This window comes from Schistocerca americana, chromosome 2 (genome assembly GCF_021461395.2).
Source record: "Schistocerca americana isolate TAMUIC-IGC-003095 chromosome 2, iqSchAmer2.1, whole genome shotgun sequence".
NCBI classification, from domain to species: Eukaryota; Metazoa; Arthropoda; class Insecta; order Orthoptera; family Acrididae; genus Schistocerca; species Schistocerca americana.
Window position 1 is genome coordinate 644,051,982 of NC_060120.1, and position 20,516 is coordinate 644,072,497.

At 39.4% G+C, this 20,516-nt stretch overlaps 1 protein-coding gene across 1 annotated transcript in view; it reads right to left on the bottom strand.

The window, feature by feature from the left end:
* Positions 1 to 18,163, bottom strand: part of LOC124594266 (sialin-like) — a 197,517-nt gene extending 179,354 nt beyond the window's left edge. Inside the window, exon 1 of the mRNA XM_047132629.1 lies at positions 18,025 to 18,163. Coding sequence (XP_046988585.1) covers positions 18,025 to 18,163 — 139 coding nt within the window. The remainder of the gene's footprint in view (positions 1 to 18,024) is intronic.
* Between the last annotated feature and the right edge of the window lie 2,353 nt (positions 18,164 to 20,516).

Sequence of the window (20,516 nt, forward strand, 5' to 3'; positions counted from 1 at the left end):
AGCTCGTAAAGAGAGGCAATTCTGATACCTCTCTTCGAACCAGGAAAGTCCGCACATGCTTCAGTAGTTACCTGAGCGTCGCCTTAATGAGCTATGTAGAAAAGACCTCAGAGCGAATGGTTAACCGTCATCTGGTGAGGTTGTTGGAGACCAGCCAAAACCTCAGCCGCTCTCAGTGTGGATTCCGGAGATTTCGGACCGCTGTCAACAACCTGACCCTACTAGGGGCAGCTATTCAGCAGGCTTTCTTACGTAAACATGGGATGTTAAGACGGGTTCTCAATTTTCTGCAGATAACAGTGTGTGTGTTTATTTTAATCGTTCTCGTCGTATTTTTAATTTAACTGAGTTGCATGTGAATTTAAACCTAAGGACACCACACACATCAGGCTGTTCACACCATGGATCATCAACCGAGAAACCTAGCACAGCTGCCTGTGGCACTGGAGTGGCATGGCTCCACATCCCTGTTAATACCATCCAGAGCCCCACTGACTCTCTTCCTGCACAAAAAAAATGGCTCTGAGCACAATGGGACTTAACATCGGAGGTCATCAGTCCCCTAGAACTTAGAACTACATAAACCTAACTAACCTAAGGACATCACACACACCCATGCCCGAGGCAGGATTCGGACCTGCGACCAGAGCAGCAGCGCGGTTCCGGACTGAAGCGCCTAGAACCGCTCGGCCACCGCGGCCGGCTCTTCCTGCACATCTCGCAGTGGTTATTCGTGCTTTTGAGCGGTGGCCCCATTAATGTGACTGCACAGTGTATTTCAACAAGATAACACAAGACAGCAAGTTGCCTGGCCTGTTCTGAGTTACACCGGTACTGTTGGCGTTGAGCCACAGGCATGAAACACTTAGAGCAAACGCCATTTGACTGTGTATTGTTATATATATCTTTTGTATTATCCGGATTTCTCCTTTTATGCCATTTTCAAGTACAATGTTAAAAGTTGTAAGACCATTATTAAGTCATATTTGTTAAGGCAGTCCAAAGCTGGTAAAAAAGGCTAACATGTGTTAGTCTTGTTCACTTGCAGTAAATTGGGACGTAGTACTTAGAATCCCTAGTTCCTTAAACAGCCCTCTGAAGGACTTCCTGGAGTTCACATCAAAGTAATTCGTATTGCACGTTTTTGGGCTCAGAAAACTACAGCTTGGCTTAATGAATTACCCCAGAAAATAATTCCACATGACATTATGGAATGAAAGTAAGCATAGTAAGCTAGCTTCTTTACTTTTATATCACCTATATCTGACAACATTCGCGTAGCAAATACAGATTTGTTTAGGTGCTTCAGCATTTCTGTGGCATGCTTCCTCCCACTTAAATTTATTATGAAGCTGTACTTTCAAGAATTTAACGCTGTCATCTTTTCTTATCTGCTTGTCGTCACATTTCAGGCAGGAAATTTTACAAGTTCTGAACTGCATATCGTACGTTTTTTCCGAGGTTTAGTGACAGATCAAAATGGTTCAAATGGCTCTGAGCACTATAGGACTTAACATCTGAGGTCATCAGTCCCCTACAACTTAGGACTACTTAAACCTAACAAACCTAAGGACATCACACACATCCATGCCCAAGCCAGGATTCAAACCTGCGACCGTAGCGGTCGCGCGGTTCCGGAGCGAAGCGCCTAGAACCGCTCGGCCACTCCGGCCGCCTTTAGTGACAGAGAAGGGGGGGGACCCATCAAATAATGTCCACGAAAATTTCCTTAGCCGACCTTTCTAAGGCTATACTTGATTTACTATGTATTGCAGTGTTTGTATCATCTCAAACAAAACGAACTTGGCATCTGGTAATATTACAGATGAAAAGTCATCGATATACCCAAGAAAAAATAAGAGCACTATGATAGAACCTTGTGTGACACCACATGTTACTGTTCCCAGTTGGATGATGCCTGATAGCTTAATACATGTCTTCCTGTTACACCATAATATTCTAATTTACTTAGTCAGATGCCTTTGACACATCACAAAATATACCAGTGGCCTATAATTTATTGTCTAATGAATTATGTACAAACTCACATAATGTGTAGATAGCCTTCTCGATATTGAAACCCTTTAGAAATCCGAATTGTGAATTTGATAATATTTTATTTGTGATCAGATGGTTAAGAAGACGACTGCCTATTAACTTTTTTACAATTTTTGAGAATGATGGGGGGGGGGGGGGAGTTCGGAGGGGGGGGGGGGAAGCAAAAGTGAACCTGGACAGTAGTTTGATGGCATTTCATTATCTCCTTTCCTATACGAAGATTTAATGTCAGCATATTTCAACAATTCAGAATATGTGCCACTGATAAAAGACTAGTTACGCAAAACAACTTGAAATGTCACTTAACTCCGAGGCACACCTTTGTTGATACTTTATCATAGTTTTTTTTTTTTTTAAGATTTTATGGTGGACATTACTTCTGATAGTGTTGTGATGATGGTGATGATGATGTCTGGTTTGTGGGGCGCTTAACTGCACAGTCATCAGCGCCTGTACGAAGTCCCAATTTTTACACAGTCCAATTTTTAACTCAATCCAATCTAGCAACTGTCACAAATGATGGTGATGATGAAATTATGAGGACAACACAAACACCCATTCCCTGGGCAGAGAAAATCCTCAACCAGGTCGGAAATCAAACCCAGGATCCCGTGATCCAGAGGCAGCCACACTAACCACCAGACCACGAGCTGCGGACTAGTGTTGTGATGGTCATACTCACATTATTGTAATTATTTTTGGTGACTGGTCTGAGATATTCCATGGCAGCATCTACTGAAACTGACAAACTCATCTTTTCAGTAGTCTGCACACATCTGTTACCTTTGTATCGTTTACTCTTAATTCTATGCGCTCTTCTTCATCTCTGGTTCTACCAGTCCCTTTCGTCTCTACATCCTATATTGTTTTTGTTTTGTTACCTGATGTGACTAACATTTTCTGATCAAGAATTTGCTTTGATATCCATAATACTATCTTCAACGTTTTGCAGTATGTTTTGCAATGATCCATACGAGAGCTGTTTCTGACTGATAAATATAGTTTCCTTTCCTATAGCAGATTTTGTACCCTGATCAGTATAAACATTTAGCAAAAGGAACTTCATATCATGGTCTGAGAGGCTATGTATTACTGGTTTTATAATATAATTTTCTTCATGAGACTATAAAAATATTTTCAATGGCCGCCTTTGTGGCTTTAGCTACTGTAGTTGTAAAGTTAACAGTATAAATGAAGTTGAATGACAATGCTAATGATTAAAATGAGTTCTTATTGGAAGAATTTTCAAGAAACTCTGCATTAAAATCACCAGCAACCACTAAGTCTTCCTCTTTTGTTGTTACATAGGCCAAAGCGATTTATGAAAAGATTAAAATTACCTGCTAGTACTCAGTATATTACTATTATGAGTGACTTATTTTCAATTTCTACTTCTGTTCCACATACTTCTATACGCGGCTCTAGCCAAAATTTATGAATACCTGTGTTATTAAATTTATAGCAATTCGTGACGAATGTGGCAACTCCTCCAACCTCCGTTTCTACCCTACGAAAGTGAGAAGCTAACCTAAGTCCTGCAACACTTAACACATCTATAACCAGTGATCACACGATGTTCAGAGAGGTAGATTATGTCAACTGGATTCGATGGCTCTGATTCATCAATGTAGACAATTGTATTGTATTGTATGGAACTGGAGACCTAGAAACGATGGAGAGGCTTCGTCCCTGCCGTAGCCCGCAGTGATACACACAATCCCACAACAGGCTACAGCAGTCCACCCAACCTACCGCACCGAACCCAGGGGTATTGTACGGTTCAGACCCAGTGGAACTTCCCCCTTCCCCCCTCCCCTCCCCCCCCACCCCTCCCCCCTCACAGGAACACACCCTCACAACAGACGAGCATAACCCCAATGTTTGCGTGGTGGAGTAATTAAGATGTACGCGTACGTGGAGAAAGTGTTCGCGCAACAATCGCCGATATAGTGTAGTTAGAGGCGCAAAGTTGTCTGACGAAGTTCTAAGCCTGTTACTTCTGTTACCTGTTGTCACTTTCCACCTCTTTTCACCCTTCTCCTTCGTTAATCTGTCCAAATCTTCCCTGGCCTGATCTAACCCAGCCCGTAGAGCAGCAATTTTTCCCTCCTGTTCCATCATCTTCCTATCTCTACTACATATTTTAAAGAACCACTGATGGGTCTTGATTCACTTCCCCAGTTCCCACGCCACTACAGTCACCCGAATGGAAAAAATTACTGTATCCATCACACCAAACCCAGGAGCTAACAATTCTACGGCAAATCAGGCACTTTTCACTCATGGAAAAAATAGTATTTTAGTGAGAATAAGTCAATTAAATTACCGAAAAACAAGAAAACACGTTTACGAAAAGTAGGTCTCGCAATTCTATGTAAATAAAGATGTTATGTTGAAACACGTATGTAACGCAGCAGCGATGGCGAGGCATTGTAGCATCTGTGACCAGAGAGTATGCGCTTGACCGCGCGAGTGTTGCGAGCGGTTCTCAGTCAGTAGTAGTCGTTGCTCAGTCTGTTAGTAGCTGTAGGCCAGTGCAGTACAGTCTGTCGTTGCGAGTCTGTAGCTCTGTCTAGTTGAGAGCAGTACTCAGTCTGTAGTCGTCATGCAGAGCGGTCGGTCAGTAGTAGCAGCCCAGTGCGGTTGTGTGATGTAGGCGGTCGGCAACAATGGTCAAGATGAGGAATAAGGTATACTGTTAATTAATATAATCATTAGATAATGAAAAATTTTATTTATTGTAATTATTCTCCAACAAGTCTCCCAATAATAATTTTTTATTTCAAAAGCATTTTCTCAAAAGTTTAATTTTTTTTGAACTAAAGATCTCGTTGCACTTCCCATTTCATTCCACTTCCTTTTGAAGAAAAATTTCACTAGAATTACAAAAAAAAGGAGAATATTATTATTTGCAATGTAGTTCCTCCAAGTGGTGCGCAACAACAAGAGCAGATATGTGACATCCATTTATTCTGAGGTAAGACTTTAATTCTGATTGTTTTTACACAGGGCCAAAGACCGATATTTCGGTTTAATTGAATTTTCTTGTCACTGAATGGACTTTAATTTTTTTTGAAGGATTTATAATTGAGTCAGATTGCGAATTTCACATTTGTTGCCATTGTCAGTACATTTGATTGTAGGCAGGTTACGCAAAGAGCCATGTCCATCAGCATTTCTAATTAGTATCGTTATTTTCTTTTAAAATTTTTGTGGGGAGGTTACACTTGGCTCCCATTTCTATTAAGTATTGCTACATCTTCTTTTAAAAATTGCGGTGGGGAGGTTACACTTGGCGACACCCAGTCCAGGATCGTATTTCGTTGAGAGTCTTTTGAGCGACAGTCAGATATCTGCTCTTATTTGCTTAGATAATTAGGATTTGGCGCAACGCTTTTAATAATATTGTGACTTTCTTTCTACAGGTCAACGGCAATTTGCTGCTTTGTTGTATTTGTGTGTTGCTTTTGCATTGTGCTTATTTGCTTTGTGAAAAATTTTGACTATTGTTAAAATGCCGCGAAAGACTGTGAATAGTGTATCGCGAGGTATTTTGAATGAAATTACCGACTTAAACAACGTGACCGATAGTAATTGTGATACGCAGCGTAATGATGACAATCCTGCGTTCACTAACAATCAGTGCATTCCAACCACTAATGATGACTTTTACCTTAATGATGAACAAACGAACTCAATTGTCTCGTCTGTTAAATTGACGACAATTGATGACGCGGAGCGGTCTACAGTAATGAGCGCTGCCCAGCCTAACACACCCGGTGTGAAAAATTCTCGTGACAAACAGACAAATTTGTCTAATGAAAGTGGTCAGTGTACCGAAAATATGACGGACTCGAGTGAGAAACGTTTTTGTAAATTACAGAATGACCAAATGGTCATACAAAGCGCAACAATTCCATGTACACGAGCAAACAGCACGAATAATAGAGTAGGGAAAGTTACATTGGATCAAATTGCGGCATTTGTACAACTAATGTCTGAAATACTGAGAAACGAGCGCAAACAACGTGAATTAATTGATGAAAGAAATAAACAATCGAATGAAGATCAAGACGACATTAATAAAAAAATCAAACAACTTAGTGAACGGAATGAACAGATTAATGAACAGCTTGATGCCATTGCCGCGCATTATTATTATAATACAAATCAATTACGTGAGGATACCAAGACTTGTGCTAATAACAGTAATAAAAAAGTTGGCACTGTTGCACAAGAATCAAGTAGCACACGTGTAGGTACAACAGAATCACATAAAGACAAGACTAATGAAGTCACTGAACAATGTTCAGCGAACGAAACACAGTTACATGAAATTAATGCAGTCACTGAAGAATGTCCTAAAAACGAAGTACAGATTCGCGACGAAATTAATTTAGAGTCAGTGGAAGTTTCACACACTCCGAATACGGAAGTTGACGAGAAATTTGCACGACAAATCAACCAAATTGACAAAAGTGTTACAGTAACAGAGTTGAAAACTATTTCAGTCACCAATACGTCACAGAATCCGCCACCTTGCGAGCATTTATCAGAGTCACGCAGCGTGTATAATGTGAGCAATTTACAGCAACTTCGCGACTTAAAATCCGAAAAGCCACGCGACTTAAAATCTGAAAAGCTACGCAACTTGAAATCCGAAATGACACAGACGAACAGATTCACACACAAACCTGAACGTGTTATCAAACTGAGTGACGAGAACGTAGATTTCGAGCAATTTGCATTTGTAAGCAAATGTAAAGAATTTAATAATGACAGAACACAGATACACGATTTGCACTGTATACGACAATTTATCTTTGTACATTCACCGCTATTATCGGTAATGGAGAAACTAGCTTTGAACCAGATGCGACAATTTATTTTTGTATTTACAACAGCATTGCCTGTAATGAAGAAATTTGAATTAGCACGAATACAACAATTTGCCTTTGAAATTTTACCGCTATTGCCTGTAACACAAAAGCTAAAATTTATTTGCAGTGCGTAAATGACCTCAGGGGATTCATTACGCTTTAATGAATATGTGCCGTAGCGAGCATAGGGCCCCGAGCTGTAGTAGTGCTGTTTCATCTTTAGTTTTCTGCACTGCTGCCTTTTCTTCTACTATCCTTTATATCTATCAAAACTGCTCTTTAACTATTGCTCTACCTAGTATTAAGAAACGAGTAATGAAAACCCGATGTGACAAACTTTTACGGAATGTGACAATTTTCATTAGGCACTCGAGAAATGACAACTACGAGAACTTTAATTACAGATAAAAATCGTAATCATCAGTATGTACAAAATTTTCGGCAGTCGCAACCACATTTTAGTAACAATAGACGTTTTCCACCACAATAGCATGAAAGTCAACCGCTCGGCATACCTAACCAACAATGCATTCTACAAGGTCAACCAAACTTTAATGTTTCGCCGCGTGCACGTATAGTCCCAGCTCCAACAAATAGTAACGCATGGCAGCAAAGAAATAACTACGTACAGACAACACTCTATTTCAATTCCTATCGCAATACACCGTATAGGAATGATTATTAGGACAGACGTAAAAAGAATGATGAGCACAATTTTCAGCGTACATTTAATAACAGTCGATCTTATGAGCAGCAACAACATCAGCAACAACAAATAATCATGAATGAAACAGACAATAGGTGTCATCCATAGCGTAACACGTCAGTAAGAAATAACAGAACAGTTCATATAGTGGATATGCCACAACATTCTCCCGTAAATAATAACACGTACGATAGATTTTAACCAGATACAGCACAGATTGCATATTACAGTAACGCAAACATTACTTTTGACACGCAGAATTTTGCTCACGAGAATGTTATTTGAAAAATGCTTTGTTGAATGCACCACTTTTATCGCACCCAGATCTTACTAGAAATTTTTCCATTGCCACCGACAGTTCTAACACCGCTTTAGGCGTACACATTTTTCAGGAAATAGAAGAAGATGGCTGTATAGTAATTAAAAACATCGCATTTGCAAGTCGCATTTTGTCACCCGCTGAACGAAATTATTCTGTTACAGAATTGGAAACATTATGTGTTGTATGGGCTTTTACGAGATTTCGGCACTTTCTTTATGGCAGACATACCACCGTTTACACAGACCACAGAGCGATACAATTTTTACTTTCGGCCAAATTCACGCACGATAGATTAAGCAGATGGAAACTTTATTTACAGGAATTTAATTTTACAATAGTTCACATTCCCGGCACACAAAATGTTATAGCAGACGCACTATCGCGTTCTCTCGGCAACAATCAGCAAGACGTAGCAACCAACTTCTGCAAAACAAATTTCAGTGTCATGTACATTCAGCAAGTTGCATTTGAAAACTTTATTTCATCGTCATTACAGGACATAGCACAAGAACAAAATAAAGACAACGTGTGGAAAGAAATTAAACACCTTTGGCTAGATAAGAATAATGTTACGATTAGAAACCACTACACTGTACGCAATGACATTCTGTTTCGCCGTTCTCATCCTGACAGCAACAATTGGTTATTATGCATTCCTGACGAACTGGTTAACAAATTAATTTGGTACACTCATTTAAGCTACGCACATTACGGAGCACGAAAATGTTTTCTTATACTGACACAGAACTGTTATTTTGCCAACATGGAGAAACGTATACGACGAGTTCTAGCGTCTTGTAAAATTTGCCAGAAAGCTAAATCAGACACCACTTCACATATTCCTCCTTTATATCCCATTATACCTGTTAAATTAAGACACATGGCCGCAGTAGATATTTTTGGTCCGATTCCCAGAACTAACAGAGGTTTTTGCTACATATTTGTCGCTGTTGAGCTCACTTCAAAATTTGTTACTTTCACTCCGTTACGCAAAGCTACTGCTAAAACTGTTTCGAAAGCATTTGTAAAACATTTTCTATCTCATGTAGGGCATGTAATGAAAGTAATTTCCGACAATGGATCACAATTTCGTAGTAGTATATGGACACGCATGTTACGAGCTAGAAACATCTCTCCGATTTATATATCCAAGTACCACGCTTCTTCGAACCCTTGTGAAAGATTAATGAAGGAAATTGGTAAGCTGTGCAGAATATACTACCACAAAAGACATATTGATTGGGATACACACATACTCTCATTCCAAGATGTAATTAATTCCATTCCAAATGAATCCACTATGCTATCTCCGACTGTTATACTGAAAAACGTTGAACCACCGAACAAAATTAAAGAATTAATAGAATTCCCCAAAAATCGTCGCCTACGACACCACGAAATAATTGACATTGCGCTGAACAACATCAAACGTGCCGCAGAGCGCCGGAGAAGACAGCAAAAACAGGTTTGTACACGCCGCGACTTTCACGTTGGACAGAAGATATTAGTACGTACACACTATTTATCCAGCAAATTAAAAGGTAAGTGCAGTAAATTTGAACTTCTATACGCAGGTCCGTATCGGATTCGCAGCATCCCTCACCCCAATGTTGTACACGTCGAAACTTTGAGAACCAGAAAATCGAAAGGCAATCACCATATCTCAAACATTAAACCGTTTATTGAGTGAAACCACTGTATGATTCAACACACTATGATGCCATTTACTAATGCAATTAATTCACCTGACTAATTATTGATGATTATCGTATTTTTTTTCTTGGCAAGTGCCCGGCAAGGTAAGGTTAGCAGGTCGCTCTTCTTGTCGTTACACATCAGACCGTGCATATTTTTCCAGATGAATTTACACATTTACGACTATTTCTGCAATTATATCTATGTGACTACTTATTGATGATTATCGTATTTTTTTTCTTGGCAAGTGCCCGGCAAGGTAAGGTTAGCAGGTCGCTTTTCTTGTCGTTACACATCAGACCGTGCACATTTTCCATTTTTCGTGTATATGACTGTACTCCAGTTTTGTTTGTATGCACTATGAAATAGTTAAGATATAACACACACCAGTCGACTTTGACATTTTTTTTTTGCCTTATGACATCTCAACATCGTGACTGTTTCACATTTTTTTTGCTACTGCATTGTATTATTCTGTGTACATTTTTTCGCATCCGAACACTGTCAATGTCTTGGACATATTACGTTTTCTGTCATGTTATGCTGTATGGTTAATTGTGTCACCATAAACCAGTCATTATTTAGTGGGTATAGGATTTAAATGCAAGACATTAATCTTTGTTCATCAATTTCAGAAAGGAATGATGATTCTAAGAAATAAATTAGCATAAATGGGAATTTCAGCTAGGGATAAACGAAAGGAGATGCAATAACTTTATGAGGAAGAGTAAATGGATCAGGATTAACAAACATTAACAAGAATATACTATACTCATCACAGAATAGCAGTCTTAACTAATTTTTTCTTTCAGAATACAAGGTGATTGATGCAGGCTGTCAGAGAGAACTACACATCTTAGTTTTAGTGATGAAATATGCTAGAGATAAGGAATAATTGTATAATGAGTAATGAAGTGAGTTTTTGCAGATGATAATGAATACTGATGAATAATGATGAAGGATATGGTATTATGAATAATGAAGTTTTTCTTTACAGGTGATGATAATGGTGAAGTTATGATGATATGGATAATGAAGTTTTTTTCTTTACAGATGAGGATAATGTTGAAGTTATGTATTTATGCTACGTAGTTATTTAAGTATTTGTTGCAGTTTGCTTTGACAGCAGGTGTTACATTGCATAGTAGGATGACGGAAAGTTTTGGAAAGGACAGCTTTGGAACACATTTTATACACATTTCACTACTTGTTAATTCGAAGTTCACTACTTTTCAGCATAGTGTGCGTTTCTTCTTTCAGGTCAATAATCCGTTTTTGTATTTTTTCCAGGAGAAGTTTTTCATGACACTTACTAAACCTGTTACTTATTATACCTGTTCTAGTACTTGCATTTTTATATTTTTTACCCATTTGTGTTTATCATTTATAAATGTGATCACATGTACTGCCTTGTTACATAATCTTGCTACAGCTGACTCATGACGAATGACGTTACCTATCCTCATTTGCAGCAATAGGTCAAAAGCAAAAAGTATTATGCCTCAGCAATTAATTATCGATCCCAACGGAATGCATTGCTACCAAAAAAATGTATTACCAGTCCCACATAATGTCACTAGTTTATGATAATTCTGAATAATACTGATCAACTCTGAATAGCATGTCACTCGAGTAATGACCTCTTAATGAGACTATATTCAAAATAATGCTTTGTCACTAGCTAATAACTGCCACTGTTTATTGTAATGCCTGTGATCACTAATGATTTGACTGTAATTAACTGATTTTTAATAATGACTTTGTAATGATCTGAATAATACTGAATGATGATTTTATTCAATACTTGCTGGCCACTGAGTGCCAATAATTAATGTCACTCCACGAATTGTTATTAATTATGCCATTGATTAGCTCTTGTTTCCAATGTTGATACTTTGTTGTTGGAAATGAATGTGACTGTTTCATAATGCTTTGTAATTAGGAAAAGACTAATGATTCTTAATAGATTGGAATGACACATAATTAATTAACTATGGTACTGTTTAATAATGCTTTGTAATTAATTAAGGCTACAAATGATTAATTAATTAACTGTAATTAGACAAATGATTAATTAACGACAAATGATTAATTAACTGTAATTATACAAATGATTAATTAACTGTAATTAGACAAATGATTAATTAAAGACAAATGATTAATTAACTGTAATTAGGAGAAGGTTAATGATTCTTGATTATACTCTGTAACTGAAAAGAATGCGATTATTTCATAATATTTTGTAACCAGGAAAAGAAGGCTACTGATTCTATGTAAAACAATTAATGAACATTTTTCTGTAATACTACATACTTGGTACAGAAATGTTCAATAACTGGGCTATGAATGCCACGAACTATCAATGAAGACTGTAATTGTCAATATTATGTGACTTGATGTCCTTCACCTCATAAGCTGACTACCCTGAATTACTGCAATGTCCATTTGTCCTGTTTATCCCAGTGATCATGGAGCACTATATTTGGTTTTGCACTAATTCTACGTTGGTGTGCCTTGTAAGAGTGTGGTGTTGACACGACATGCTGTCCACCACCATGAGCGATGAAGACATTATTATGGTCCCACTGTTTGGTGTACCTAATGTACTGCCAAAATGAAAACATGGAACATTACTACGACAGTTCAGTGTCTTGGCTACACTGATAAATTCTGATGGGAAAAGAACTTCAAGTTGTGTCACTTGGTGTTGTACTACTGTGGAAAGATATGGACTTTCAGAGCAGCTGTGTGCAATCTAAAGTGCTACAACCATGATGCAATCCTTCCCTTTCCTATCCTGATTCTTGTCACATAAAGAAAAAATTTTTTTTTGGTAACATCATTTATGTTCATAGGTTATACATTTTTCGATTCGCTAAACTCCAGTGTGAGTACACTTATGTCACTGGTCGACATGATGTTTGCCATTATGTTTATTTGTTGTGAAAATACTAAAGACATTTTTCAGTGCATGTGCACTTTGGACATGAATTTTTTTTTTTTGCCATTATGTTTATTTGTTGTGAAAATGCTAAAGACATTTTTCAGTGCATGTACACTTGTCAACATAATATTTGTTGCCAGTCTGTTTATTTGTTCTGAATATGCTAAAGAATTTTTTCAGTGCCTGTGCACTTTGTTATCTGTCAAATAATTTGTATATACTTTTCTGATTTGCTACTATGTTTTGTACTCACATTTTGTCTTTGTCTGATATATTTTGTACTTAGTGCGTGTGCACAACATTTACTTTATGTACTACATCTAATTATTCTTGCCAGTCTGTTTATTTGTTCTGAATATGCTAAAGAATTTTTTCAGTGCCTGTGCACTTTGTTATCTGTCAAAAAGTTTGTATATACTTTTTTCTGATTTGCTACTATGTTTAGTATTTACATTTTGTCCTTGTCTGATATATTTTGTACTTAGTGCGTGTGCACAACATTTAAATATTCTGTAAGTTGTAGGATTTTGTTAATTAAAGAAAAATTTTGCCGCGCTTGGCAAGTCCAAATGACTCACCATCGCTGCCAAATTTTTGCCCCCCGAGTGGAGGGTTATGAAACACGTATGTAACGCAGCAGCGATGGCGAGGCATTGTAGCATCTGTGACCAGAGAGTATGCGCTTGACCGCGCGAGTGTTGCGAGCGGTTCTCAGTCAGTAGTAGTCGTTGCTCAGTCTGTTAGTAGCTGTAGGCCAGTGCAGTACAGTCTGTCGTTGCGAGTCTGTAGCTCTGTCTAGTTGAGAGCAGTACTCAGTCTGTAGTCGTCATGCAGAGCGGTCGGTCAGTAGTAGCAGCCCAGTGCGGTTGTGTGATGTAGGCGGTCGGCAACAATGGTCAAGATGAGGAATAAGGTATACTGTTAATTAATATAATCATTAGATAATGAAAAATTTTATTTATTGTAATTATTCTCCAACAAGTCTCCCAATAATAATTTTTTATTTCAAAAGCATTTTCTCAAAAGTTTAATTTTTTTTGAACTAAAGATCTCGTTGCACTTCCCATTTCATTCCACTTCCTTTTGAAGAAAAATTTCACTAGAATTACAAAAAAAAGGAGAATATTATTATTTGCAATGTAGTTCCTCCAAGTGGTGCGCAACAACAAGAGCAGATATGTGACATCCATTTATTCTGAGGTAAGACTTTAATTCTGATTGTTTTTACACAGGGCCAAAGACCGATATTTCGGTTTAATTGAATTTTCTGGTCACTGAATGGACTTTAATTTTTTTTGAAGGATTTATAATTGAGTCAGATTGCGAATTTCACATTTGTTGCCATTGTCAGTACATTTGATTGTAGGCAGGTTACGCATAGAGCCATGTCCATCAGCATTTCTAATTAGTATCGTTATTTTCTTTTAAAATTTTTGTGGGGAGGTTACACTTGGCTCCCATTTCTATTAAGTATTGCTACATCTTCTTTTAAAAATTGCGGTGGGGAGGTTACAATGTGTAAAGTTTCTAGATCCAGCAATGTAAAATTTACGCTGCATTTCGCAAATGAGAATTAAAACAATGAAGCGATATGCTGTACTTAAGTTGCTGGAAAGAAAAAAGAACTATTAAAAGAGATTCTTTAAGTTTATTGCGCCAAAACGTAACAAAAATACGCTAATAACCATACTTTATGATATCTTTCCGTTTTCTGGACTAAACGCAAAGAAGAGTCAAACTAATACGCGTAAGAGGTCTTCCAACTATATCCGGAACTTCGCCCACAAAATTTTTCTACTCTTACCATTTACTTGCTTCTTCGAAATACTGTCCTCCACAACTGATACACCGCTCGCAGCGCCGTTTCCATTTCCGGAAGCAATCTTGGTACGCATCTTGCTGGATCGCGAGAAGCGCCGTCTACGGATTTCCTTTTATCTCGTATGCGTTGGAAACTTCGTCCTTTAAACGAGGTTTTCAATTTTGAAATAAAAAAAAAGTCCGCAAGGGCCAGTTTCGGAGAGTACGGAGAATGAGGCAGCAGTGATTTCGCTTTTTGTGCAATATTCATGCGCCAACAGGGATGAATTGTCTCCCCACATTTCAGGTCATTTCCTTCTCAAATTTTCTCGCAGGCTTCGCAACAAGTCCCGATAGTATCACCGATTAACAGTTTTCCCCTGCGGCACGAATTCATGATGAACTAATCATTCATAGTCAAAGAAAACTATCGGCATGGCTCTGACATTTGACTTGACCTAACGAGCTTTTTTTGGTCTTGGTGAACCTTTACCGACCCATTGTAAAGACTCAACCTTGTTCTTAACATCATAACCGCAAGCCCACGTCTTATGACCAGTTATGTATGATTCCCTTAAGAAGCATCTCGTTCTCATTTGCACGACACAAAACTTCTTCACAGATTGCGATGCGAAGGGCTTTCTGGTGTTGAATCATGAACCGTGGGGCAAACTTGGCGCAACACGATGCATTTCAAGAGCCTGTGTCAGGATTTCATAACATGATACAACTGAAATGTTACATTCTTCTGCAATCTCTTAAACAGTCAGTCTTCGATTGGCACGTATAATTTCATTAACGTTCCTGAGATGAGCGTCGTCGGAAGACGTCGAAGGGCGTCCTGAACGAGGACCATCTTTAACTTCCGTCCGGCCATTTTTAAACCGTGTGAACCATTCGTAACACCGAGTACGGCTTAAGCACTCATCACCGTAGACTTTCCGCATCATTTGGTGTGTCCCTGTAAAGGTTTTCTTGAGTTTTACGCAAAATTTAATGTAGATGCATTGCTCATCTAAGTCTGCCAGTTCGAAATTTGCTAACTTTGCGATACAACGTTCCACACAGTACAACTCTGAACAATAACTAACAAACGTACAAGGCGTGTTTTTTAAGTAAGTACCGTTTGGAAATTAAAAGAATACGTGCTAAGATACCTCAATAATTTTATTTTTAAATGAAAGCCTGTACCTTAATCTACGCACTGACGCCATTACAGTCTGATTCTTTTTGGTTTACGTTGTGTATTAAGTGTTTAAAATACCTCCGATAACCGTTTAGTCCCACCGACTGTGAAGTACGGGCTGTTATAAGATTGCTTAGTGCTAAAGGCCTAAAAGCGATCGATATTCATTGTGAGATCTGGGAATTTCACGGAGAAAACATTATGAGTGATGGAATGGTAAGAAAGTGGGTGAGAGCATTTAAAGATGGCCGCACAAATGTGCATGATGAACAACGCAGTGGACGTCCTTCGGTCGTTAATGAAAGTTTGCGCAGGAAGTGGACAATAAGGTAAGAGAAAACAGACGCTTTACGATTTCCTCCTTGCGGGATGGCTTTCCTAATGTTTCTCGTAGTGTTTTGTATGACATTGTGATCGAGCACTTCAATTGCCGAAAACTGTGCACACGTTGGGTACCGAAAATGTTGACGGATGTGAACAAAAGCAAACGTTTAGACAGTGCATTGACTTTCCTTGAGCGGTACCACAACGACGGTGATGATTTCTTAAGCCAAATTGTTACGGGCGATGAAACATGGGTGGCCTACGTCACACCAGGATCAAAGCAACAGTCCATGGAAGTTGAGCAAGGGCATCGTTTTGCTGCAAGACAATGCCCGTCCGCATGTGGCGAATCAGACCAAAGATCTTTCACATCTTTTCGATAGGAAACTCTAGATTATCCTCCTTACAGCCCCGATCTTGCGCCCAGTGCCTACCATCTGTTCCTGCACTTGAAGAAACACCGGGGCTGTCAGCGTCTTCAAGACGATGACGAAGTCAAAACAGTGGTGATGCAGTGGTTAACAAGTCAGGCGGCACACTTCTATGAGGAGGGTATTCAAAAACTGGTACAACGTTATGACAAGTGCCTCAATATTGAAGGAAATTATGTAGAAAAGTAGATTAAGGTACAGGCTTTCATGTAAAAATAAAATTTTAGAGGTATCTTAGCACGTCTTTTTTTAATTTCAAAACGGTACTTACTTAAAAAACACGACTCGTACAACAATGGAACTTCCGGCAACTACACACTAAACACAAGTGTGTGTGCAGGGATGCCAACCGCATTTCGCTCCAGCACACCATTGGGGTGAAATTACGAATGTTCCGGAATTTTTTGAACAAAGCTCGTATTTAACAAGATTGTTTGCGTTGCCATCCTCCGCAGCGAGCATAGAAATATTTCCTTTGAAAATAAAAACCACCTTGGTGCACTGCAATTTATTTCTCCCAGACTCGTTTCACCCTGTTTTAGTCTAAGGCATCTTCAGTGCGATCAAAATTGTATCGTTCTAGATCCCACTGAAGATATCTTAGAGTAATTAAAAAGGTGAAGCGCATCTGGAAGAAATAAATTACAGCACAGAATGAAAAGACGGTTTCCATTTACAAAACAAAAACCTCGTATTTAATTAGTTATCGGTATTAAACTAAGTTTTATTTCAGTCTAAATCACGTATTTGCACGTGAGCTCAATACTCGTGCGTCTCGCCTAGCGCAGGGCTACCAACTCCTCAACTGCTGAACAAACTATGTTCATCTTGGATAACTAACTACAACTACAAATAAAATGAAAACTTCTTAACAGTCAGAATACAGCACACTATCTTAAATGGTGAGCTATCGTCGAACACGGAAGCAATTTCGAGTGTGCTCCAGCGAAGAGTGATAGGACCATTACTGTCTATGTTACGTATTAATGACGTAACAGTAATAGCAAATGAAACTCGAGTTTTCCATGAGGAAATTCTATCAGCTGTATATTCTAAAGCCATAACTTGACAAAATATGAGCCGAGTGCAAAGAGTGACTACTGGCCATTAACCTAGAGAAATCTGAAGCTGTACATTCCACGGCAAAACCTACTCGTATAGGTCGATGTGCGCGCCAATTCTAGCATCCTACCAGAGACTCTGTCGCCAAACGTGTTCTTCGTTTGGTTTACTCAAACCGGACAAACGTAGCTTTCTCTCACCTACCTTAAATTTATCACTTCCGAAAAAGGCAAATTTTTGTTAACTGGTAATCAGCATTTCAATACGTGGTATCTCACAGACCCATCGACGTCTGCAATACCGCGATTTTAGCGCTTGCAAATGTTTGAAATTGTGCGCGCAATGACTCGATTGGCCAATTTCAACGCTTAATTACTCGGAAACGGCGCAACTCACAGAATTTTATTCCTAAAAATTACTTCGCAGCGCAACTTCCCCTGTCACACCCTTTACAAGCTTTTTAGACTGTTTCTGAACACTCTGTATAATAACCCGACCGCACAAAGTCTGGACTTTGGAAGTTGTTCCAAGCTTACCCATGATCTGAGGGCGCCAACACTTTCGAGGGGTCCACGTGTTTACCGAAGTAGCCTTTTGCGCACTGCCGCCGCTTTACCTGGAGGTGACCAGTCCGACCTACAGCCAGTTGCACCCAGCCTGTATGTTTGAGCTGTGGCCCGATAACATACCGCGCCTGCGCTGCGTGTAAACGCCGTCCCACTAATTTGCGCCCAGTTGAAACAGGAGGGATACATTTTCGTCCTTATCTCGTGCGCTCCCACAAAAGACATCGCTTTTGTTGACGTCAAGATAACCTCAAGCTGTAATTGCAACGTTCATGAGCCCAAGAGTGTGAACAAACGACGGTGCTCAGTTCGAATGTCACGGAGTAGTGTTGTGCTAACGCGTCTCTAAATTTTTTTCCGGCGGAGATCCTTCACATAAATCGAAACAAACGCCGTCTTGTTTCCGTCCCTTTCGTTGCTCTCGGTTCCTGGGTTCCTCATAGATTTTACTTTCTGGCTTACAAAGAGTCAGGAAACTAATTCACTTTTCGTTTTAAACCCAAATCATCAACCGATTTCATATGAAAAACAAATCACATCCAATGCTGTGACTTTAGTGAGCATCAGGCGGAACGAACAGTGTTTACGTCATACCCAACATATCACCACGGCACAGATTACACATCATGCAAATAGTACGTGATATACAAATCGCCAGTGTATCTACACCTACATACATATTCTCAAACCACCAGACGGTGCATTTCGGAGGCTACCTTGTACCACTACTAGTCATTCCTTTTCCTGTCCCACTAGCAAATGGAGTGAGTTATGACTACAATTAAGCATGCCAATTACTTGGGGACAGTTCTTATTTATATTTAAGTGCATTTGTGAGTTACTGAATACTGATTCAGCCAAATTCCAGGGAACTGTGAGCAGGCTGTTGCGGTTCCAAACTGTGAATACTTAGGATGGTTACCACTCTGGAATTTTCCTTACAACCAACGAAAGCCTCATATCAACCTTAGCCGGAACTGGGGCATTAAAGCTGTTTGACTTTTTCTCATTTCTCGAATCACATATTCTATAGCAAAAATTATGCCTAGTGTGTGCATGTATATGAATATGTTGATGTTAACAGAGTATAGTCAATCACCTTGACTAACACCTGCACAAACTGTCAAACCACCACCCGAGCCAGAAAAGAGGCATGATTAGTACGCTCGTAACGAGAGCAGGACGAATATGTGAGCCTCAACACCTCAAACGAGAAATGCAACACCTGGAAACTGTTCTGAGGAGCAATGGGTACTCCACAAATTACATTAGAAGTGTAACAGAGCCAAACACTCGGCGAAGTAAGGAACCAGAAAAAGAAATGTCGGGTACGGCCTTTCTGCCATACATTCCCAGAGTGACGGACAGAATCGGCCGTATATTGCGCAAACACGGCGTAAAGACGATTTTCAAACCGACAGGGAAGATCAAAGTGTGTCTTAGATCGGCGAAGGAGAAAAGAGACCCACTTGCAATGTCGGGAATATACCGTATACCATGCACATGCGGAAAAGTTTATGTCGGAATTACTGGACGATCAATTAACACCAGGATCAAAGAGCATAAGCGACACTGCAGGTTGGGGCAGGTGGAGAAATCGGCCGTGGCAGAGCACGCACTGAATGAGACCGACCACGTAATAAAATTCGCCGACACGGAAGTTCTGGCTGTAGAGAAGCACTATCACACGCGCTTGTTCAGAGAAGCTGTAGAAATCCAAAAACACGCGAACAGTTTCAACAAGAAAGAGGAAAGCCTTAAGGTAAACGGATCCTGGCTTCCTGTACTGCAGCGAACGACCGAGAGGAGAACCGCACCGGAAATGTCCGCGGAGAAGCCCTCGGACGTTGGCGCGCCAGGTACATATAGTCTGCGGCCGCGAGCTCGCCTCCAGTTCACCACCGGCAATGGAGGGTGAAGCTTTGACAATGCCAGCCACTCGTGCTGGCGAAACGTCAGAAAAATCATTAGATGAACGTCGGCCGAAGAACCCGAGACAGAAGCCAATAGGCAGTTTGTCAACAAGTGGCCACGAAAGCCTTAACAATTTTGAAGTACGGAATATTATAAAATAATGTGATCTACAAGCAAGGCAGGAGAGTAAAACGAGGTTATGTACTTGCTGCCTGCTGACGTATCTCTACGATCTGTTAAAAAGTCGAAAAGCGTAATTTCCACAGATATGACCGCTTTGCGCTTCTGGTAAAAAGCGTCCAAGGTGTGAAGTACATAAGCTTCACTATCGTTACTTGGGTATGGGTGTAATAAGAGACGTACTGTGTACATGTCGACATCACATTTTCACTGCAAGCTAGAAACAGTCGACAAGCGGTCACAAATAATGTTAAAACATTTCAGTTGTTGCTTACACATTATTAGCATTTATAAAATAATTATACAACAAGCTACACAAATAGAGAAAATGTTCGGTAGTATTACGAAAGTGTGAGTATCCTGAAAGAGTGTGGTCATCAGGCATGTCTAATTTGTTGAAATGTGTTGCTGACAAAGGCAGACCTACTTTCATGACAATTTTCTAGGC